Source organism: Lepisosteus oculatus, chromosome 6, assembly GCF_040954835.1.
Source record: "Lepisosteus oculatus isolate fLepOcu1 chromosome 6, fLepOcu1.hap2, whole genome shotgun sequence".
In the NCBI taxonomy this organism is placed as follows: Eukaryota; Metazoa; Chordata; class Actinopteri; order Semionotiformes; family Lepisosteidae; genus Lepisosteus; species Lepisosteus oculatus.
The window spans coordinates 23,916,796-23,941,680 of record NC_090701.1 but is presented as its reverse complement, the minus strand read 5'-3'; the positions used below and the strand labels follow the sequence as shown (position 1 = coordinate 23,941,680).

At 36.5% G+C, this 24,885-nt stretch overlaps 1 protein-coding gene across 7 annotated transcripts in view; it reads left to right on the top strand.

The window, feature by feature from the left end:
- The window catches only part of pfkpb (phosphofructokinase, platelet b), a 41,812-nt gene that overhangs the window by 5,092 nt on the left and 11,835 nt on the right, over positions 1–24,885 (top strand). For 2 of the 7 annotated variants that reach the window (XM_069191081.1, XM_069191080.1), the window contains exons 2-14: positions 7,098–7,171; positions 8,341–8,418; positions 11,644–11,833; positions 13,419–13,584; positions 14,511–14,555; positions 14,687–14,795; positions 16,800–16,895; positions 18,763–18,855; positions 19,222–19,347; positions 20,043–20,107; positions 21,331–21,400; positions 21,668–21,685; positions 23,533–23,679. In XM_069191081.1, coding sequence (XP_069047182.1) covers positions 7,098–7,171; positions 8,341–8,418; positions 11,644–11,833; positions 13,419–13,584; positions 14,511–14,555; positions 14,687–14,795; positions 16,800–16,895; positions 18,763–18,855; positions 19,222–19,347; positions 20,043–20,107; positions 21,331–21,400; positions 21,668–21,685; positions 23,533–23,679 — 1,277 coding nt within the window. Of the gene's footprint in view, positions 1–7,097; positions 7,172–8,340; positions 8,419–11,643; positions 11,834–13,418; positions 13,585–14,510; positions 14,556–14,686; positions 14,796–16,427; positions 16,524–16,799; positions 16,896–18,762; positions 18,856–19,221; positions 19,348–20,042; positions 20,108–21,330; positions 21,401–21,667; positions 21,686–23,532; positions 23,680–24,885 lie in introns of all 7 variants that reach the window. The other 5 variants (XM_069191085.1, XM_069191086.1, XM_069191083.1 and 2 more) reach the window with 3 other exon arrangements.

Below are 24,885 nucleotides of genomic sequence, written 5' to 3'. Positions count from 1 at the left end.
TACCATATAAGACAAAGTTTATCATAGAATAGAATTAAGTCATTTACTAATGTGGTCCTTGATCTTCTTTTACATCTACACTGTTAAACACGGCATCCTCCTTTAAATCATTGAAGATTTAATTGGTATTACAGACACTGCTTCTTCTTGGCTTGAGTCATATCTGTGCAGTAGGACAGTTTGCATATCTTGGTTATTGTATTTTTCCCACAACAACTGGTATGCATCATTGTATCAAGTCCTTTTTCACTCACTATATAATATGTGTGTTACTTTTAGGCTAGATACATCAGTAATATGACATTGGTTATCACTTTGTACTGTATGTGAATTACACACATATTTGTCACACCTGTGTCAGATACTGTACCACTGGCTGAGTGCTTTTGCTTACAACATGCTATGAAAACTGAAAATCTTGGATTTAACAGTATTTTCTTCAAATATACATAAAACAGGTTTAATATTAATTGGTCCTAAGCAGCAGATTTTTAAATTAAAATGTCTGAGGTTAATAATCGTAAAATTGTTCCCATTGGTTTCTTTGAAATCCTAAATATTTTAATTTTGCTTTGACTTGAACATTATATTATAAACTGATAGAACATCCTTTTTAAGCTTAACTGATAAGTCAAACCATGCTTAACTGTTTTAAAAAAACGTGAATGTTTTTATTTTTTTGCTTGCTGACATCTAAAAAAATCAATTAAAAGCCTCAGCTCGTACAAAACAGTGTTTCACATGTTTACTCAAATTCTTTGTCAAGTAATGTTGTTCTTTTGTTTCTACCTTCTACACTACACAGGACCTGTGAAGTATAATGTGGGTTTTAAGATTTTACTTTTAACTTTTGTACACATTGAATTCTGAACCTAAAAATATTCTAAAACTCGACTAAAGACATATTCCACAAAAAGGCAGCCAGAGATTTTTGCCCTTCCTTTTGATATTATACTCTTATACAGTATTCTAGATTTTCATTTATGTTTATTTTTTATCGATAAAGAGGTATTTATGGTAATTTACTTTATGTAAATTTATACTCTGAACACTGTTTGCTTTTAAACGTAGAGCATTTTGAGCTGTATATTGTTATACTTGTAATTCTATTCTTGAATATAGTTAGGATAGAATTATAAGAAGATTAGAATATTTTTCTTATAATAATGCTGAATAATTTTAATATACAGTCACTTTAAGCTCTTCTCCTCCTTCTTATTGTTATAGTTTGGGATTGCTATCTAGTCAGATCTGTGAATATAATATCTGACATTCTTCTTCATGCATCACTGAATTTACAGTAGCTCCCAGATAAGTTATTTCAGCGCGGAGGTATAAAAGAATGTCTGTGTTTTGTTAGGACATTTTCCATTAACTTGAGGGGGAGCAGGATCTGTGGTCCTTATTAAAAGGTAGCTCATTGAAGCAGCATTGTATAGTATCTATACAAACTCCTGACATTGTCAACAGAGCCTATACTGTATGTGAATTTTGCATGTTTCAAGTAATTAATTCAGTCAACATTAACGATTGCATGTGCAGTTTATGTTTGCCTGTGGCCACCGGTCAGACAGTATGAATGGTTATGCTGATCTTCTGTAATCTGTTTCCTGGACCCCATAATCTCTTCGTTATAAGAGGAGAGTAGAATACAAGTTTTAATTCCGGGGCTACAGAGTGTTTATACTGTAGATGTTTTGGTTTTGTGTTTCTAGTCTTGGTATGCTTTGGAGTTTTTGGATCCAGTTTCCCTGTGACGAGTAGCAGGGTGGCGAGGCAGACAATACTGTGCCTGTGGAAAGGTTTCATGTTCTCTCTTTTACTGCTCTGGGTGTTCCCACCTCCCAGAAACATACTGCCTTGTTTTGATTGGTAGCTCTAAATTGTCCTTTTTTCCATGACATTTCCATGGATTGCTGCCAGATCCAGGGGGGAGCAGTGAGGAGATCTCAGCAGCACTTTGCGTTCTTGAGTAAACTTGTCTGCCTGCGGCCCTCAACAGGATAAGAGACCTACTGATCATGTTTGGACATCTTTTGGACATCTTTTAGCACAGAACTAGAATTTGTGTTTTTTATACAGTACAACCTAACCTAGGTTTTACTTTTCTTTTTTGCTTTGTTTAAGCTGTTTGGTTAATTTTCATAAACCAAAAATAATCGAGAGAGTGGGTGTTATGTAAGAAAGGCCAATTGAATCATCATACTTTTCTATAATTCCTTTGCAAATTTGAATGTTATACCAACTTAAAAATTCCAGTAGATACTATTGCTACCATGATATCTGCATTACTGGTGATCATAGAAGTGTTTCAGAGTAGAGAGCGTATGCTACTGTACATGCCAGTATGGTTTATCTTTGTTTTGTGAAACATGTTGAAGTTAAAAAATATCATGTCTTACTGTTACTGTTACTACATTAATATAAATTATTATATTAATTTGTCAGTTTGTTTCATACACTGAAGAGTATATTATTGTTACTCAACTTTATATCTTCCCCAATAGTTGAATTTTTAAATCCTTTAGTGTTGTGATAATACAGAAACAACATGCAACAATTTTTATGATGACTAATTTTTTGTATGGGAAGTATTGCCATTTATTTGTTAAACTATGGCAGTGTTCTGCAAGGCACAAGTGCTCGTTACCTTACCAGATTTTAAAAATAAATATTGTTTCTTAAACTAGTTTATTTAAGTTAATCCCTTGTTTATCCCTAGCTTCCTAAACAGCCTGCCATTGACTACTGGTTTAGATAATTATCTCTTTGAGATGACAGCCTTACGTTTGGCTTTTTTTGTGAATAGTTGTAAGGAAGGATTAAATTAAATGAAGTTGGCATCTCATATTTCATATTATATATTTGACATATTTAATCTTTGAAGCGCTGTTGTCAGGTTAGGCACTGCCCTGCTCATATTCTCTTTTATATGCACAGGCACACAAAAACCCTGTTTTTTCCCTCTGTTGAGATATTGTTATTGTTGAGTTATCATAAATGAATGAATTTAAACAACTGTATAACTAAAAGCTGTATTTTACACTATCTAGTCCAGAGTGAAAAAAGAACATTTCTGGGATGGCTTTGTTTCAATACTTTTTGTGGGATACTGAAAGAAATTCAGTATTTAAAGAAGTCAACAAATATTTATCAGTATTGCTTAGGTCCGAATTTCTTATTGCAGACTCAAGAAAAATACATTTATTTTCTTTATTACCAAATTTGCCACCTTATTTGTATGATACCTGGAAAGCATTTCACTCACTGGTCTATGTCTGTTGTTTCTTCTGCAATAATGTTTCTGTAGATAAACAGTTGGAGGAAGGTTAAATTCACTTACCAAGGCTGAAGAATTGATTATTTTTCTTCATCTTCTTTACATAATGTCAAGACATGTCCTCAGGCCTGCAACACAATCATTTCAGCTCTACTCTTTGTAGACAATGTTTATTATGGGTTGTTTACTGTTTTGGTTTCTTATTGTAATTAATTTCCATTGCTGTACACCTATTGTTTCTCTATTCATAAATCAAAATTAGGCTGCTTAGGAATATACTTTTATGTATTATGTTAAAGGTTTTAGGGTAAACTATTTATGAAAGAGAAGTAACACACATTTACTGTAACATGTTTTCTCAAGAAATGTGACACTGTACTTTATGTCTGGTAAGCTTCCATTGTCTTTTAACTCCGACATCTCTCACAGAAGAGCTGACTAAACATTTAAACGCTGTATCAGATACTGTATATAAACGAAAACAAATATCACATTAAATGGGTCAAACCTACCACTTTCTAAAAAATTACTTTATTTAATTTATTGGAAAATTCATGCATTCTACAGCTGCCAGTTGCTACAGTAACAATCAGAAAGAAAATTCTTTCCAGAACAAGTCATAGTGAATTTAAGTCAATGAGACGCACTTAGAATTATGCGTGAAATGTATTGATTTGTATTGATTGGTATGGTGCTAAATTGAGGCAATGCCAGTTGTTTTAGGTCAATGGTCTTGCTATTTTGGTATCCCCTATAGCCAGCATTGTATTAATTGCTCTTGCTGCATTGCATCTACAGTAGGTGTTTGTTACTCCATGATACGGTATCGGTTGATTGCTGAGTCTATGCTTTGAGGTGTCGAAGAAAAGTCTTCACTCAGGTTAGGTGTGGTCAAGCCGAGTCCTTTATTCATGTGCATGAGGAGGATAGATCATGCAGATCTGAGAGCAATCTCTCATACAGATCTACAAAAATCGAACTCCCTGAGATGCAATGAGTTTTATACAGTAGACACACACAGGAAAGCTCACTCCAAGTTTCCATATTAGGAGATGTTTTTCTCTCTACAAACATTTCTTTGTAATTGACCACATTCTTCTTAAGAAGCAGTTCTACCTTGCATACAGACAAAAGGAAGTATAAAAATAAAAGGTGTAAAATGAGCTAGACATTCTGCGGTTTGTAATATCAATGTCAAAAGGTCAAATAATATGCTTGAATTATCCTTTTATACTGTTGCTAAGTAAAAGGCTTGAGCTAATAAAAAAGTCACAATTTTATATACTTAATAAAAAAGGCAAATGCACTGGTATCATTGTGGCACATTACACTGTCATATATGTTTTACTGTATGCTGCTTCTAGATTTGCTCTGTGAAGATGTTTTGTGAATGGGTTTGAAGAGTGAAATTGAAATTGATAGAGTAGTAATTGAACTGTGCCACTGAATGTACTTATCCTGTGCTCACAGTTTTAAAGATTGTGCAGATGAAAGTTTTTACAGCAATCCCTATTCTTGGTGAAACATTTGCTTTTTAATCTCTTTGCCTTTTACATTTAAAACCTGATCATGGGTTTTGTTGTATTCTTGTTCTCTTGTAACCAAGTAACAGCAACAGAAAATCATGTAGCCTTTCAGTCCGTTATGCAATGTTTTCAATCTTGGAAAACAGCCCAGAAGTTGAGGTTTTTTCCTTCTTTGCTTTTTTTTGTTCTAGTGACTGTAAGAGGCTGCTTGTCTCACCATATTTTATTGTCCTACTAATGTGGAAAAATCAGAAAAATTTAAAGTTAGAAGTGAAACTTCCATACAGAGTCTGACATTTCCCTTTTTTCCAGAAAGGCAAGTGTTAATTTAATTGTCTCGTTGTTCTGTGTGGGTGGGGTGGGGTAAATGGTTATTTACCATACATGGCAGTTTGTGGTGCTGAGTATCTCTGGCTGGTAAGATACACTGTAGTACACACAGGAAGAGCAGGAAATTGGCAGCAGATGGATGTTTTTGTTGCAATGGCTGACTAACTCTGAGACCAGGAACCATTAGCTAATTGTTTTAATTTAAAAACATTGCTTTCTCTTGCCACCTCCCAAGGGATGTTTTATTTATTTGAAGGGAATGTCAAATGATGAATTAATGATGAGAATTGAGAATTTTTTTTTCTTTATTCCTCCACACAGTGTAAATTTTAGTTTTTGCAATCCGGCTGGTTGTTAATTACAGTACAGGCAGAAAAGTGCATGCTCCTGATCCTGTTTTACTGAAAAAGCAAATCAAAAGTAATACTCCAAAAGCTGGAATAATTTCTCTGAAACAGTATAATCCTTTGTAATACATAATAATGTTTTTAAAAGATTAAAATGTTTGAATTTTTTAATTGTAGCTTGCCATAATGGGAACATATACAGTGATTGTCAGCTTGCTGATGTTATTAAAACCAGCTTAAGGCTCCACTGGTTTATTGCCTCTGAGTATTTACATAAAGTGATTCATACTGTGAGTGGACCAAGGTCTGCCTAAGGCGTAGTGTAGCCTGTCCTTGAATAAACCTTTAAAAAATGTCTGTGTTGTTGCCGAATTTGTTGCCCTGAAATTTAAAAACTTTCTTTAACAGGAAGACAGATTGTACACAGAATAAAAAGCACAAAGCAGCACTAGGCTTAAACATGGATAGTTTCTGCAGCAAAAAAAAGTTTTGAAGTTTTGTTGTCAAAAAATGAAATGTATTTTCAGTATGTTAGTTTCTGATTGCCTTTTGTAGTTGATTTGTCATTTCATTTTCTCTCATTCCTGGTAAGGATAGGGCCACCCCAGACCCTATCCAGGTAGCCTAGGGTGAAAGGAGGGACTGCGGGCTGGATGTCTATCACAGGGCCTTATGTCTATCACAGGGCCTTATAGTTCATAGTTAGTTTCCTTTTCCTCACTGATGGGAAGGCAGACAAGCAGAAACAAGATATATCCCTTTCTAAACTTACAAATGCAACAAGTGGTTCTTATTTCAGTAATCTCGCAAAACCAACTTGTGTTGTCGTGGTGGAATGCCCCAAAAATCAGGACTTTGTTCATATCTTAGAAGCATAGTTTCTGTGTTGCACTGTACAGCAACATATGATAAGTATAATTTCTATATTTTCTTCATATATTTCATATTTTGTTCAGATTTAGTGATTTCAGTTGTGTATTGTACAATACTTTTTCAACAAAACTATTTACTGCATTTTCAATGTAAATGAAAAACTAATGCTTTAAATAATGAATAGTGAATAGCTGTTTTTAGTGGCTTTTATTTGAAATATATCCATTCGTTATTAGGAAGCTGATTATTCCTAACAGAGGTACAGCAGCAGCAGCCTTTTCCTGGATGCCTTAGGCACGTGGTGGGACTACACCCTGGACATGAGTCCTGTTCATCCCAGTTCACACACACAGGCCAATCTAGGGACACGCAGGCTTGTTTTTGTTAGGTTGGTACTAGGAGGGAACTGGGGAACCTAGAGGAAAACTAAGCTAGGATGGGGACAGGGCAAACAAACTCCAGAGATATGAAGATGGAGACAGGTCCAGAATTGAACTTTGGACCCGTGACTGGGACTGGGACTTGTGATTTTAATCAGGTTTCTATAGTTTCTTTTAGAAGACAGATTTGTTCAGATATTCATGTAGAGAGTTTTGTTCTTTCTTTCAGCTCTCCTGTTTATTAGCATAAAAAAACAGTGGCCTTGAGTATGATCATATTAATTAAAAACAATCTGTGTTGGACCAAACATTCGGTGCCATTTGTAATGCTTCTTTCCTTCTATTGTTTGTAATTTTACAGGTATGAATGCTGCTGTTCGTGCTGTGGTACGCATGGGAATATATGTTGGAGCCAAGGTGTATTTTATTCATGAGGTGAGTATACAGTGAAAACAAAATAAAAGAGACTTACAGTATGTTTAGTTAATATAGATTAAATGTATCTTGCTTAATCACAAATTAAACAGTTTCTCTTGGATTCTCTTGTATTTATACGGTATATAGTTCAGAATTTGATTAGCTTTGGTTCTATTTGAGCTATTCCAGTACTTATTTCTTTAGGTATTGTAGATTTCCAAATAGCAAAGTGTTTTAGAAAGGTTGTGAGTATACAAATACATACAGTACTGGTGCATTGAATTACATTTTATTCCTCAATAGCTATACAGTTGTTTGTACAGTTGTATAGTATAAAGTTTGCTATACTGCTAAAAAGTTAGTCTCATCTATTTTTCCACATTTTTTCATTAGATATTTTTAAAGCAATTTTAATTTTTCTTTTTGTGTGTTAATTTAACAGTTGTCTTAAAGGGGAACTGCAATGCTATTTTTATTTTTGTTTTGGGGTTAGAAAGAATCGGCTGAGTGCCAATGAGTGCATTGGTAAGTGCATTTCACACCACAGTTAAAGTAAAATGTCCACAGTAACATGTAAAACCTCCAATTTAAACAAAGAATAGACTACATTTCCAGGTATGCTCAGACAATATTCTGCGATTCAGAATGAAACATCCGGTGACTTGCAGTGACCCCACTATATTGTAAACAGGAAGGCTTGTGAATTATCCAATAGAAATATTGCTCTCTTCAAGAGTTGTTAACTCTGCATGCAGATCACATTGGAACATTTCTGCACAACCTGTAGTTATTTACTCATATATCGCATCACATTAGTGATTACAGTGACTAGTGAGCAGGAAGGGCTGCTTCACATTGCAATTTGCGCAGACTCACATTCTTGCCTATGGCGAGACCAATGGTTTCTGACAAAATGGAGACCATACAGCATTTTCACAAAATTCATGATGTTGTGCTTTATTTAGAATTTGTAAAAATGTCAATAAATGTATTTTGGTACCGATATTTAATAACCGGTCTGAGAAATTGGGACTGCAGTTCCCCCTTTATTTTACTTGGATAGAGCTTGATTGGAAATGTAAAGATACTTTTTCACCCATCAGTAATCCCCAGTGTTGGGGTGAATGCAGTGACTAGTCAGCACAAGGCAATGTCATATTGTCTGACTGTTGTATTTCTGTCTTTAGGGTTACCAGGGGATGGTAGATGGGGGAGATAACATTGAGGAGGCAAGCTGGGAGAGTGTCTCAAGTATGCTGCAGGTGGTAAGTAGAAAAATAAATAAACCTGTCTCATCTTAAACACAACATTCACAAATGAAATGCTGAAATAAAGTTAATCTATTTTTTCAGTGAGAGTTGCCTGCACTCACTTTTTTTCTTAGTGTTGAGTCTTTTTGTCCATAAGACATTTGAGAAATGATCATAGATAATTCTTAGACAATTGTGATGTAGCTCAAATGTCTCATTTCTGTTTTCTGTGAATGGGAGCTTTAATGATGTTACAAGCACTGGGTGCAGATACAGATTTGTGTTGCTGCACACAGAAGACATTAATCAAATATAACAGATTTTATGTTATAAAGAAAAATATAAACAGCAGAAGTATCTAATGTGGACAGGAAACCCTGGGATTCATACTGTATACAGATCATATCCTAGACAGAGTCCTGCTGCTCAGGTGAGACATGGCCCTGTTAGTGACTGGGAATACTGATCATACAGTAACTTTCAGGGTTTGGGGCAATGCTGTCACTATGCATGTCTCTTTAAAGATTCTTTTCTCATCCTGTATGTATATTTCCTCCGTCCATATCTTTAGAACTTAGCACTATATCTACGGTGACCTCATCTTACACAGCACTGTGGGTTACGGCAGAAGTTTTCGTTATTATTTTAAGGAATGGCCTTGAGTTTTCTCTTTCCAGTGAAATTCCTGAAAATTAAGCTGTGATTACATCTGCACTCTAAATTTAGTTTAGTTTATATGAAAAAACAATCTAGTTTTCTGACAGAGCCTTTCAGATTTTTTGTTTTTTTATAATAAAGCTGGCGGAAGTGGCAGGGTGGGTTTTGATTCTGGCTTGGGTGTCTGTCCATTTAAATTCACAGGTTCTCCTCATGTTTGCATGGGCTTTCTGCAGGTGTTGTCATTTTCCCTCATTCGAAAAGAAATGCTGATTAGGTGTCTAGAAATTGTTATTCACTTTGTGAGGCTGCAATGGACAGATGTCCTGTCCAGAGGGAGAGCAGTTGTGTGCTCTCAGTTCCGTCTCACTTCCCTTGGTACTGGAATAGGATCTGGTTTGTCCTGATGCTCACAAGGATAAGTGGTGATAGGTGGATGATAAAAAAGTCTAAATCAGTATATTGGATCACTCATATTGGGTATTGGACACCTGAGCTTCTTGTTTGCTGCTCTGAAACATAACTCCTCTTATATGAAGGGCAGTTTTATCTTCTTCTTTAAAAAATTTAAAAACAAAAAACGAGTTGGGGAGCACACTGCTGCAGTTGTTAATATTGCTACCTCACTGTGTTGGCGCTTGGGTTCTGTTCCGGAGGGTACTGTCTGTGTAGAGTTTGTACTGTACGTTCTCCTCAGTTTCACGATAGTATTTCCTGGGTGGTCTGAGACTTTAGAATTGCCTGGGTGTGAGTGTGTGCATGTCTGTGTCTGCCTGCTCTGTCTACAGACACAGTCTGTATACTGTGATGGACCGGTGTTCTGCCCATGGCGTATCCCAACTTGTTCCCTGCTGCTTGCCGGGATAAGCTCTGGCTTGCCTGTAACCCTGAATTGAATGAAGCAGTTAGAAGATTCATGGATAGCTAGATAAGAACTTGGAAAAACTTAGCATTTATGTCAAATAAAAATTAGATTAGCACCTTTTGAAATCATAGTTTCTGTAGCTTATACGTAAGGTGCTGATAGGAGTAGTTGCTGTATACTGTATGTATTCTGCAGGTCCAGAAGCTGCAGTTCTAAGGAACTATGATGACTCATTGCTTAACCAGGGAGAACTGAGACTTTTTGTTTGTTCATGCTAAAATATTATACCTACAGTATGTCTGGTTGAAATTTGAACTGGTAATAGAAGAAGGATAGAAAAGTAGAATAGAAAAACTAAATAAGAGCAGCGTGAATAATCAAATATTTGAACACAAATATGAAAACAATAAATTAAATGACAGCTGCACTTTTTACTAGATGGTGTTTTGTAATATTAACTCTGCAGTAGTGGTTTGGCAGTCTTATCTGTTGATGGTCTGTATCTAAGTATCAAGTGGTAGCTCACTGCATTTGAATCTTTGTACTACAGTGTATGTACAAATAACAATTCACTTAGAATTAACATGCCTGCACATGCTATGCCTGCTTTTAACAGTACAAAACGTTTTTTTCATAGGGTGCATAATGGTGGCTTCAAACATTTGACACTTTTTTAAATTAATAATAAGTAATTAGAATTTGTTGCTGAGCAGCTCATGTTCCTGTACATAAAGGTTAATTAGCAGTGTCATTGTCATGTAACTTGAATCCTTATCTCTGGCAGTTTATGAAACTTGAAAAAACTCTAACATTTGAATCATTTTGAGACGATTCTACTTATTTTGTGTGTGGGTTTGCACTTTTATTATCCCTACCTTATGCTTTGTGCACAAGCCCAATACAGTCACGTTTTTAATTTGTATTTCTCATGTAACTATAAATCCATCCATCCATTTTCCAAGTGCTTATTCCAATTTAGGGTTGCGAGGCAGCTGGAGACTATCCCGGCAAGGAACAAGTGTAAAGCAGGATACACCCAGGACGGGGATGCCAGTCCATCACAGGGCAGACACACACAGACATAGACAACAAACATTCACACTAGGGAAGATTTTCACAGAACCCAATTAACCTAACAGTATGGGTTTGGACTTCTGAAGGATACCAGAGCACCCAGAGAAGACCCATACAAACGCGGGGAGAACGTACAAACTCCACACAGATAGAACCCCAGGTCTGGAATTGAACCTAGGGACCCAGAGTGCAGAAAGGCAGCATTGCTAACCACTGTGCCTCTGTGCCTTGTAATTAGAAATCAGTTTTTAAGCATGTTTTTTATGTTAATGTGAAGAAGCCTAAAGTACTATATATAAACTGTAATGTTAATACAACTGCTATAAAGGTTGTCTGTCACTGAATGTCTAGTAAAAAATCTGTATAAAAAAATAACATTTTATGTATACTCAAATACAGTCGCTCTTTTTATAGTTTGGAATGTGTTATCTTAATGGATGTGTTATTGTGACAACTTGAATGCTATCACGATTGATTTGTCACAGCAGGACTTAAAAGTGATAGTCACAAGCTCCTCTTAATGAAAAAATTGAGATTTCATTGTTATTCAAAGAGCATTTAGACTTCAAAACTAAATTGGAAGAGGTGTTAATGGAGAAGCCTGGTCAGTAGGAGTGAGCAGCGTGCGTCCGGTCTCTTCTCAGGGCGGCACGGTCATCGGCAGCGCCCGCTGCAAGGAGTTCCGTTCCCGTGAGGGCCGCCTGAAGGCCGCCCACAACCTGGTGCGGCGCGGGATCACCAACCTGTGTGTGATCGGAGGGGACGGCAGCCTGACTGGAGCCAACCTGTTCCGCGAGGAGTGGAGCGGCCTGCTGGAGGAGCTCGTCCAGCAGGGTGTGTGGCATGAGTGACTGAGGGCCGAGGGCCGCGGCTGAAGAACGAGAGCAGCAGCCCCGTGGCTTGTGGACACCGCCGCTCCTCTAGCGGATAGTCCACTGGAGCTCTCTTTTACCTCGTCGACACCTGTACTGAGTCATAGTGTGTCTAACCGGATTGCTTCAAAAATGCTTTGGTAGAGCTTTTGCTGGGAACCTTTTGTCTAGAGGAGGAGCTTTTGATACTGTTCAAACCATAGATTGCTTCCCCTCACAAAATAATTATAAAGACATATGACGTACAGTATGTTATACAATACGTATCTGTATACAGTATATATATAAAAGTTTGAGAATTTCATTGATTTTTTCAGTGAAGAAATATTTCAGTAAGTTTCTGTCTTAGTCCATACAAGCTAGGTTATATATTACTGGAGTCCTTTTCCAGGATGTATTCCCAAACTTGACCCCTATTCTTCTGGGATAGGATGTCAGTTGCCTATCAGAAATAAACAACTTTCTATAGATGGATCCAAAGGGTAACATCAAAATAAACTAGTTTCATTTAACAGTCAGTTCAAAGTCAGCAGACCTTTTTTCTTTCAAATTAGCATTGCATAGCTTAAGCTGCATTGTAAGACTGGCCTTTAGGCTTTGCAGCATTTCTGCTGCTAAGCAACTCTTGGCGACAGCATTCCTGGCTGGTAGCTATTGCTGAGCAGGGGGACAGAATATTCCACAAGCAGTTGGAGGCTGAGCAGGAGGAGGTGAATCCAAAATGTTCAGCTCTACTGACTACGAGAGCTGGTTTTAAATATCCTTCCTTGCAATTCATTGGATGTGTTTGTCCTCTGTGTTCTTCTGACACCCACTGGGGGATGGGGTGCTGCAACAGGATCTTTAAAATAGGTGGGTCGAGGAAAACACAAACACAGTTGCTGTAAGGTGCAAACCGGTACTATTATTTAGACTGCAGAGAAAAAATAATCCCAAACTACCACAAAAAAAGCTTAGCTCCTCCTTGGGTTGTTTACCCACTTCTTTAAAGTCCCTCTCTACCAATACTGCTTAGTGCTGGGTACTTAAGCTGCTTATCCTTTTTGAAACTTTGTCTCTCAAAAAATATCTTAACCAAAATTTAGTTTATCTTTGAAATTCTTTCACAGTCCTTCTCTGAGACTTGAAACTCATGGTTTTCTGTAGCTTCCACAGTGACTTGGTTGGTCACTTTCTTCTCGCACAGTCCATTTGCACACAGAGGATCTGTCTTCTATCCCTAGAGAGCAGATTAAACTGACCTTGGACCTTGGAAGTGTATGTTTCATCACTTTGAGAATTGTATAAATTATCATCTGACAAATTGTCTCTAGCAGCTGGTCAGGTGACTGGGGGCAGCCTTTTGGGGATGCAGTTATGGCAAAGATCTCCATCTTGTCTGTAAACCACTGCTTTACACAGTGGAGTGACGATGCAGTATATAGAAAAGGGGAAGTAAAGTGGCATGGAGTGCTTTGTATTTTGAGACAGGAAAAATAGTTCCTTGCTCAACCATTGCATTGCCCAATTTGTGATGCATTCTTCCCTGTTTTTTTCATCTGAAACAGCTCTAATTGATGAGGAGGCTGCTCAGAAGTACTCTGCCCTGCACATTGTCGGGATGGTTGGATCCATTGACAATGACTTCTGTGGCACCGATATGACAATAGGAACAGACTCTGCCCTCCACAGAATCATTGAAGTTGTTGATGCAATCATGACCACCGCCCAGAGGTAAACATATAAGCAGGTGTAATGTGACGTTATAGCTTTGCTTATATAAAATGTATCCATACAGATTGGATTTCACTTGTTTTCCATTAATATATAGATCCCATTTCAGAATATGAGCTTTTTAATCGAGAGCAATAGGTAGCACTGGCTTTTTGTTTCCTGTCCATTTCAGCTGTACTTTGACATGTACAGTATATGCAGGTCGTAGATCACGCTAGGTTCTGTATGCATCATAGAGCATTGGGTTAAATCCCAAGGTAATCTGTATAGTTTGCATCTGCACAAATGCTACCTGTTGTATTGGATTGAGAGTATAGCTGATTTTTTCCTTCAGGTGTAATGTGCCAGGATTTGAACCATGCTCTCCATCTTAATGTGGATTGCTGCCTAGCTGCTGTGCCCCTGGAGAAATGTGTTCAAATCTGCTGGTTGTTTTAAACCCTCTCACAAGGAGTGACTGTAGCGCACTCAGCTTTTATCTCTAGTTGCAGGCTCCATTTGTCTCCAAACTAGAATCTGCTGTGGTTGAGGTTTGAAGTAGCCTTGCTTTGGATGGGCTGCTTAGTACAGTTTGATGTTGTGTTGGGCTTTGGGGAATTCCTTGCTCATTTTTGGTGAAAGAATACTTCTGTCAACACTATTACAGTATTTCTCCTATTTCATAATTATGTGAAATGTAATTGTTGAGACTGCTCTTGTTGTTTCTTTTAACTATTTTACAAATGTGTGTTGTTATAATGTTACCAGGGTGGCATGGTGGCACAGTGTTTAGCATTTCTACCTCGCACCACTGGGGCCCTGGATTCAGTTTCTGGGGTGCTATCTGTATGAAGAAATCTTATATTCAATAAAGTGGTTACAAAATGAATGGATGATATCTTAACTTTCAGCTCATGAACTGATTAAGTTTTTTTTTTTGCTTTCAGCCACCAGAGGACATTTGTCTTGGAGGTCATGGGAAGACACTGTGGGTAAGAACCTGCTTTTGTCAATGTGTTGATGTTTAATATTGCTAAAAAAGTTTATGTTGGACTGTGATGATGTGATCTTGCTTTTTGAATTGCATTGAACTGCATTGAATAAATGGTTCACTGTTGTATAGATATCTGGCTCTAGTGAGTGCCTTAGCCTGTGGAGCGGACTGGGTGCTCATTCCTGAGATGCCCCCTGAAGATGGCTGGGAGGAGCAGATGTGCCAGAAACTGTCAGAGGTAATGACTGAGCATGTTTGAATGTTCTTTAATAGAAGGGAACATGCAGCTGGAACTACTTGATTTTTTATCCTTAAAGTAAAATTCCAGTATTCCATTATTAATTCCATTATCAACAAGAAAATAAGAAGCATATACGAATAATTCCAATAAATGAGTTCATTGTCTACAGATGTTCTCTGTGGTCCTTCAGTCACTGGAAGCAAAAAGCACAAAAAATTCAAGTCTAAGCAGTTTATACCTGACATCTAAAGATCTGCATTAATTCTCTTTGTGGACAAACAAGTTTAGTTTCCATTTTATACTGTGTTACTGTAAAGCAAGTATGAGGAAGAAGGCCTGAAAACTGTTGTGCGGGTCAAATGATTTTTACTCTGCATGTCTAGGCATTGTGCAGTGTTAATTTGACCTCCAGCCTGTGGGCTCACTGTGGACTTGCCCGAAGGTCAAGCTGGGTCCCATTCAGTTGTTTACATTTAGGTTAAAAAGTTTCTGCTTCTTTCTTTTGGATAAAGTAATACTATTTTGTAAACACTGTGCTTTGATTTCTGTTGCTCTGTATGATTTGTTCTTAGTACCCAGTTCAGTTCAGCCTTGTATAAGATAAAAAATAAGAACGATATTCCTTCAGGTAAACATCACATTTATCTTGAGCTTATTTGGGTGTACATAGTGCATGTTGTTCTCTGTTGTTTGACAAAAAACTGTATTAAAAACTGTAATATATCTGTGTTAAAGGACAGATAGTTACACTATGGAAGGATGAATAAAAATGACACATACTGTACCACTTGTCTTGAGAAGTAATCTAGTCAAGAGATTGCTGAAACATCATCAGCATGTTTCTACTAAAGGACATCAGTAAAGCATTGGCGTAGGGCTGGCTTACATTGCCTCAGTGGCATTCTGAGACTAATGCTACTCTGTAGCAATTCATCTGGGCTGCAGATTTTCAGACCAGTGTATTTACATATTCTTTAATTCTTCAAAACTCTGAAGAGAAAAATAGGTTTATTACATGATGTATGATATAATGACATGGATATGTGTGTCATAGTAGTACATGTAATTACATGTAATTCTTAAGCCGTTTTCCTTTATGTAGCCAAATGACCTTAAGGTAGCTGTTAGTGTAATCAGATATTCCATTTATGTAACATGTTTTATTTCATATGCCTTTACATTTATTCCTCAGGTACTGTTTCTGCATAGTTTATGATTTGAGTGGCCAACAGAAATAGTTTCTGGATAGGCTTTTCAAAGCTGAGTGGAGTCAAATGTACTGGTAAAAAATATGTTTTCCTATGTGAAATTCAACTCCTTTATCTTTGGAGTACAAAAAAATATTTGACTATTTGCAATGACCTTATGGATACTAGATATAAATGCATAATAATATAGATTATAAAATGAAATTGATATGAATATTTTAGACTGTTAATTCTAAGTGCTTAACAGTTTATGCTTTCCATTATTCCTTGTCCATTTTTTTACGTAGCCATTTTGAGATGCTAATTTGTCTCATCCTGAATGTTCCATTGGTTTAGTCCCATGGGTGTGTGGCAAGCCCTTCCATTCAATGGCATACACGTAAAGGTCATTCAATCCTGCAGTGTTTTTCTCATTGTCTAGAGCCGATCCCGCGGTTCAAGGTTGAACATTATCATAGTTGCGGAAGGAGCCATTGACAGACATGGAAAAGCTATTACATCCAATTTAGTGAAGGATGTGAGTACCTCAATGTGCCAGGCAGCATCAGGTGAAAGGAAGTATGGAGCACAACTGCAAAATAGTCACATGCCCAGTGAGGAAGAACCAGCTCTTTTGAATAACTGAGAACCAATCTCAGTTTACAGTTTATGGGCTAATAAAATGAAGACAGAAATGTCACAGAAGAAAAGTGACCCCTGGGGCATGGCACTTTTTTAGCAGAAAGGTGATCCAACTTTTAAGAGCCTATGCAAAGATGTTTTTTTTTCTATCATGTGTTTTTTATCCTCTTAGAATCGTGCTCGAAAGAAAAGGCTGAATATCATTATTGTAGCAGAGGGGGCGATTGATTCTAGCAACAAACCAATTACCTCAGAACAAATTAAGGATGTAAGTACTTATCACCTAACAGTACAGCTCCTGCACTGACCACTGCCTTGTGTGCAAATCCTTTCTGTTTCACTGCTCACTCTGGAGTGCTCAAGTGTGCGCCTGGTAAGAAAGCTTCTGTCACTGCTTCCTGAGTCCTGCATGTTGTTACATATGTTTTATTTTCTCTCAGTTTCTCCCATGAGAAAATGTTATTAAAAGCAGAGTATTTTCAAATTTTTTTGTATTTTAACATACTGTAGTTCAACAGAAGCTCCAAAACCATAGTTTTATGTATAATGTAATGTGCACAGCTGTTTTTCTATGTGAGCCATTCACTTTTTGTTACTACAGTACAACATAAACAGCTGTCGTGACACAATGTTAAGTTTTCTATTTCTCTGCACCTTGCATTATTCCGTGTGTCACGATCACATGTTTGCACATTCCGGTCCTGCAGGAGTTGAACTAGTGATGTGCACAGTACTTTGTCCTGCCTGTATCTTGCTATCATCTTCTTTCTCAAAAACTCTGCAATAGAAGGCCTTAGGTAAGAATCTGTAAATAAAAAACTCCTTAAAAAATATAATCTACCTCTTTTGCACTAACACAAGTTTCCAAAATTTTGCATGCATTTCTTTTCATACTTTCCTTGAACCTGCAGCTAAAAGCATCTTTAACTGGAGTGAATTATGAAAGTTCAGGAGAAAGACAACCCCCAAACTCTGCAACCACAGACCGTTTCTAGGGTATAAAAAGGGTGATTGTTTGCCAGTGTTTGCTATGCTAACAATTTAGTGCTATAGCCTGTACATAACCCTTTTGTACAGGTTTGTGTACAAAAAATATGAGATGGGTGGGTCTGACTTCACCAAGTAGTGATCTCTCATATCAAGCAAGTTAAAAGCAAACTTATAAACAAATGCACTTCATTTACAGTCACATTTATTTAGTCATATTATTGGGGCTTGTCAGTATCTCCTGAATTTTACCTAATTTCTGTCTTTGAAAGACCTTTGTAGAAAAGACCATTTCTAATGATTGATATGAGATTGCAAGCATAGAAATAAAATTGTGAGAACGTCTGAATTTGGAAAGATAAAATATCAGTATTATTATTTTTAGCCATTTATTTTTGTATTTCTAAACACACATAGTACCAGACACATTTGAATGAAGTCAGGGTGAAGAAGATTAGCAATGATTATTCAGTCTTTTCTGGTACCGAATATATCTTAAAAAGGATAATTGTTTATTCATATAATATTAAGAGAAAATACATTTTGTTTTAGGCAGTATTTGTTTTATTTCTAGCATGTGCTACATATATGACCAACTTTAGAACTTTAATTTAAGTAATTACAATGTTGTTTGAAACTTTAAGTTGCTTTTTTAAACAAGAACAGTATTAAGCTGGTTCATACATACTGTAACGTACAGTATATCTGAATGACTGACACCATGTAAGCAATGGTGTACAGTAAATATAGCCCAGGTGTCAATAGATCTTAGAGTTGAGGAACTGTGCAACTACCGTTTCAACAGTTGGTCCTTTTGGGAGATAATTGGACCATTTGACAATCATGGGAAAAGAAAGGAAAGAGCTATGAACTGCCTTAATTAAAAAAGGTGGTTTCAGCACTGATTCTGAAGCTGTTCAGCTGTAGCTACTTTGATTGGTTTAACATGCTCCTCTGTGTTTTAGGTGTTATATAATGAACAGTACCAGAAAGTGGGTTTTGTGCTATAGATACATTTATAGATAAACTCACCAGTGTGAGTTCAATGAAGTTGAATAGCTTACAGACATCACCCCAGCCTGGTGTCTGTTATGCTAACCAGTGGATGAACTAAGAGCTAATGACAAAATCCTTGACCTCCCCCACAGCTTGTTGTTAAATGTCTTGGGTTTGATACCCGAGTGACAATCCTGGGGCACGTCCAAAGAGGAGGAACCCCTTCTGCCTTCGACAGAATTCTGGTAAGTCTAAATGCTCACATCTGTCACACTGTCAGGGCAGTGCTCTAACATGGCTCCTCATGGGCCACAGAATATGTGGCCTGAACAAAAGGACAAGAACTTGCTATTCTGAGCAAAAGGATTCAATAAATGTTTTCAGTCTTAGCTTAGATTTTTTTTGCTTAATTGCAATCAATATTGTGTTTTATGTTTCTTGCCATTCAATTGGCTGTATTTAATAATATCTGAATATTGTAAAGCTAATCTGTTCTGTTTTAGTGACGGTAGTTTTGTTAAATCGTCACATGTAAGTTTGTTTTATATGTGAAATGAAGTAAAGTTGTAGACCTTTTTATTTTGTTCTCATGTCTTCCCTTCTAATTCTAGGCCAGCAGAATGGGTGTAGAGGCAGTGCTTGCGCTGTTAGAAGCATCGCCTGACACACCAGCCTGCGTTGTCTCTCTGTGTGGAAACCAGTCAGTTCGACTGCCGCTTATGGAGTGTGTACAGATGGTGAGTCTTGGACTGTAACCAGTTTGTCTTTGGGTACATTCATTACTTGTCGATAAAGGAGCCTGTGTGAGCTGCAGCTCTCAATAGACTGCCATGGTATGCAAACAGATAGTGAAAGTGGATTTGTATTTTATTCTTTTTCAAGTACTGGTTGAGTGTTCTTTGTGAATCATTTTATATAACACTTGACAGAATGGTACCTAAAACAAGTTCGATTGAGTGATTTCATACTCAACATTGACATTCTGGATTAACTGGGTGAGATAATATAACATGCTTTAATGCTGTAATGCTCTACAGTTACTAAAATGATTTTAATTTTACATCAGGTGATTCTATGAATCTTTCTATGATTTCTTTTGTTATACTGCTGCTGATTTCTAGATACAATTTAAATGAAGGGAAAATGTTAAAGCATCATTTGAAAAGATAAAGAGACAAGTTTGATGTGGTAAGGTTTTCATTTGCTGAATATTTAAAAAAGGATTTTTAACAAGTGAGCCAACCTGCATGGAACACATCCAGGCTTTAGAATACACTTTTATGTCTTCAAAAAAGGCTTTTATTCAGACCGCATTTTAATACCATGTAATTTCAACTTGTGTAGAAAACTGGTAGATTATAAAACTGCTACACTCTGTAGAAATAAACACACAGTACATACATGTTCACTTCCCATGACTTCTTTCATACAGACCCAAGAGGTACAAAAAGCCATGGATGAGAAGAAGTTTGAGGAAGCTGTCAGACTACGTGGCAGGTACAGTACAGCCAGGGCCTGTGCTTTTAACCAGGCATTAATAACGGTTGCAGAAACTTTTCCTTTTCCCATGAAGATGATGTAACCACAGTCTGCTCAGAGGAGCGACTTAGAATAGGCCTACCCAAGTGAAAACAAAATCAGCACAGCATTTCGACAGCCTGCTTCCGTTTTGCTGTAAATGCATCTGTTGCGTTAGAAAATCTGTGCTCCTAACAAGCCCAAAATGTAGAGGCTTTCCCTATAGCAATGTAAACATCTACTGGTTGATATTTTATTCAAAAAAAAATAATTGTTTCAGTCCTTGGACATAATAAATATTTTGGAGAATAAATCTGTAAATGTAGTCAACTTAAGGTAATAGCTGCTGTGCCAGCTTTTAAATTCTACACATTGTTCTTACATTTGGGATGCTTGTTGCATTTAAAGAGTAACTTTGAGAAACAGTGAATTTTGTGGGTGTGTTTGTGTCACAATGAATGAAACCCATTGGTGTGTCACATTGTCAGGTTTATAACTCTTGAATGATTGAATGATTAACTTGTACTTCGAAGATGTTTTGATAACATCTTGGATCATTGTCCTTTGAACACACGCTTTTGTTACTGTTTTTCTTTTCAAGTGGCATATGCACTATGACAGTATTACAGTAAAGAAATATATTCTGCTTAAATATTGAAAAAATAATCCCCATACCTCTTACCATAGGTGGAGATACAGTTTGTCTTCCAAACTAGGGGTCTGTAATCCTGGAGAGCTTCTATCTAGTTCTTCTTATAGGTTATTTTAAATCACCTTTGTATATAAAGACTGGGAAGAATTGTTAAGGTCATTGATCAAATAAGCATGCAATTTGATCAATGAAAGTAAATCTAGTCCTTGAGAACTAAAGGCAATTCTGACTTTTTAAATTGCTGAATTGACCACACCACCTGTTTAATTGATCGTGATCTTTTGAAACTTATAATTTAAGTTTACTCGTAAATCCAGGCTTTAGACAGGGACTTTCTGAGCAAGGTTGGATTCCGCACTGAAAGATAACCAAGTTTTAAACGAGTTTTGCAGTTTTAGAAGTTTAAAAAGTTAGTGGCCTGTATATTTTTAAATAGAAATTTACTAGACCTACAAAAACAATTTCCTATGGAAACAATAGGATTATATTAACAGTTTTCTAATGTTTGATGTTTTAATCGGATTATGCTTTTATCATTCATTTGTCACAGGAGTTTTGAAAACAATTTAAATACTTACAAACTCCTGGCCCACCGGAAACCCCAGTCTGAACTTCCACATGTAAGTTAACAAAATGGATAAGAAAAAATGATCAATTTTTCTTTCTTAATTAATGTTCAGTCTTTTTAAAAACATATGTATTTCTTGAACATTCTAACTCAACATTTGTATCTTTTCAGGATTTTCTTTAATTTTGTATTAAGGACTAGATACTTTGTGGAAACCATCAGCAGTTGTGCTTGACACAGTACATGTGTTTGTTGTGTCTTTTGAGTGTGTCTGTGAGACTAATAAAAGTGCAATGTTTTTGCTCTTTGTGCCTATCAGGATGACTCTGAATTTATAGTACGTACTAATTTGTACAATAGTTCAGCTTTAGATGCCAAATAGATTTTAGTTCATTTACAGTTAGCACTCCCCTGCATGGCCTAGAGACAGTAACCTGGCTGACATGTATTTTGAGCCTGCTGTGCTTATTTCCCTTTATCAGGAAACAGTGGGCTCTTGTTTCAGAAAGCAGGAAAACCTATCACAGTTGCATTTATAGATACTGTACCTCTCTCTTTTTTCATTTCTATTGTCCAGCATCATTACTGGTACCGGTAAAAAAGTGAAAGAGAGTTTGCTTATTTAATGATAAATGAATGTTGAAAGTACCTGACAGTTTTGATGATTATAAGCTTTTATTTTCATCTAGCACTTTTACAGTACCTGCACATTGTATAATTGCATGCTGCTCCTTTATTAACAAAACACAAAACATACATTGCATTTTGACCTACTTCAACATCAAGATGAATTGATTTGTTTATAATTTTAAGGCTTTATTGGTATTAATGGCCTTCTTGTTATATTGTGCAGATGCCATATTCATTATACTGATAGCAGTGTAGATTGACATTTGTTGGATAGTTTGAAAATATAATTTGTAGTCAATAATCTGTAATTCTTTGGTGAGAGACATAAGAAAGGAGTAAGTGCAGTGAACACAACCATATTGTGACTAACATTTTCTTTTAAAACATATATTTCATTTTTTAAGACTTCTTGCTATACATTTAATTGATCAATATGTATTTGTTGCTCACAGCTGTACAGTTATTAGAATGAAATTGATTGAATCCTTTGATAATGCCATTTTCCTCATTTACTCCCACTACAGAATAATTTAAATTTAAAACCACAGAAAGGACTTTTCAGTAAGAGTTTCACATTTTACAGGAAAAACAGTTACAATCTGAACTGCCTTACGTTACCCACATATCATGCCAAAGCATTCTGGGAAGTGGCATGTTTTACGTTTATCAGCAGTACATATTTTCCAATACACTCTTAACACAACTAGAGCATGGTGCTGTGCACTTCAGCGGCATAGACCTCCCTTAGCAGAGACACCCTAATAAAGCAATGCTTGTGCAAGTTTAGCATGCTTGCATAAAAATGAAGTACTGTAGAGCCCTGCAATGCAACACGCTTCTCACTTTAAGGCATACTGAAGCTGATGCATTAAAAAAGCAAGATACTACTCACCTTATAAATATACAGTACTTGATTCTGAGCACCATATGAATTAGTACTTAAGGATTTGCCCTTTATGTTTGTTGGTGGATTTAAAACATAAATTACTGTGAGGAATGTATAGAGTTGTTTGAGACAGTTGCTTTGCTTTTTTTTCTTTGACAATCAAGATATTTTTGCCAATAAGTCAGTGTTAACAAATCTGTTTAGAATTGATTCTTGACCTTCCATTCAATTAATTGATGGCTGTATACTGTGTTAGTCCATTGCACCAGTTGCTTGTATGCACCAAGATACAGCTGAATCCACAGTAGAAGTAGCTGTAAAGTGCCTCATTGTGTTGCATGAGTGCTAAAAAAACTGAAGCCGTCTCGTCATCTCTAATAAATGTGAACAGCCCAACAAACAGCCTGAAACAGCTTAGACACATAGCATGTTGTCATGGCATGGATTATACAGGAACTATTCACACATGCAGTGGTCTTAGGTTAAAGTGCATTAATAGCAGGGGCTTCAAGTTCTGAGGGGAACAGCCTGAGAGATTGTAGAGTCTCCTTTGTAAGAAGCAATTGCAATGTTCCTATGGTGCTCAGGTCAAGTATTGTGTGTTTAGAGAGAAAACCCATCACTTTACCGTGTGACAGTGATATCCTGTTCTCTGCCTCTACCACCAGAGCAACTTTAATGTAGCCATCATGAATGTGGGTGCGCCTGCTGCGGGCATGAACGCCGCTGTCCGCTCCGCTGTGAGAGTGGGCATCACAGAGGGGCACAAGATGTTTGCCGTGAATGATGGATTTGAAGGATTTGCCAAGGGGCAGGTTTGTTTATTTTAGAAAAACTAAAGTTCAACCCCCAGCAGCAAATATGTGTGATAAAGAAGTCAGTATGGTGCTGGAGTCATAAAGTGATGCAATGCACTTGCTAATTTCTAGGTTTTAAAGGTAAGTAGTACTTCAGAAAGGGGCAGATTTTAGTTGAAGACTTCGATGGAAAAATGACTGATTTTGTTCAAAGATTGTTTTTGTAAACAAGTTTTGTAAATCCTGCAATATAATTATGATGATAATAATAATAATAATAATAATAATAATAATAATAATAATAATAATGTAATATCTCCATGCTAGTTCTGATGCCAGAGTTGTAGGCATGCAACCTTAGTTATAGTGTTACTGCAGAGCTAGTGTCCAGTGATAAGTGCAAGCAGTAAGATAAACAACAGAGATTACAGTAAGACAATTAGATTCAGCACGTTCCTGTTATGGTGTAGCCTAGGCTACAACATTCCTCTCTGACCTTACTGAACTGAGCATCAGGACGTTAAATATAGAACAGGGCACGGAGAGATAAGGCAGAAAGAGTATTCCTTAAATATCCAATAAGTCACAGATGTATTTGCATGTTTGCAATACCAATTTGATATAGTGCATCAAATCCTTAGAATCCTTTTTCATACAATCTGTGGAAGCCTTTGTACAGTGTACAGTAAATCAAACAAGGCAAACGTGGTCAAAACAATATTAGACCAACTGTACAATATCAGTAACAAATATTAATAATAATAATGATTATAATAATAATGGGATTCCTTATAATGGATGTATTATTATAATACCTGCATATACAGTATATTTATAAATTATAATTTATAACCTGCATGTACAGTGCAGTGCAGAATATAATAATTTGTTAGTGACACACCTTTTTCATGACAATACATGAAAAAAAGAAATAATAATGTGACAGCTGTTATGAATTGCCTCTTCATAACATCTGTGAATGTTAGATGCTTATCTCAGTCTACATAGTAAAGTACAGTATTTCTTCCCTTCTGTTATTTTGCTTCTAGGGAAATAATTGGCATTCAGTATAATTTGTTACTTATTTTTTAATTATAAATGTTGATAGCTTCTATAGTTTTTTCTATAGTTATATGGTTGTCACAATCCATCTTTAAGCCAGGAAAAGCTGCTGGACTGTCTGGATGCATAAGACATTAAAATATTTCACTCAAAAACTGAATG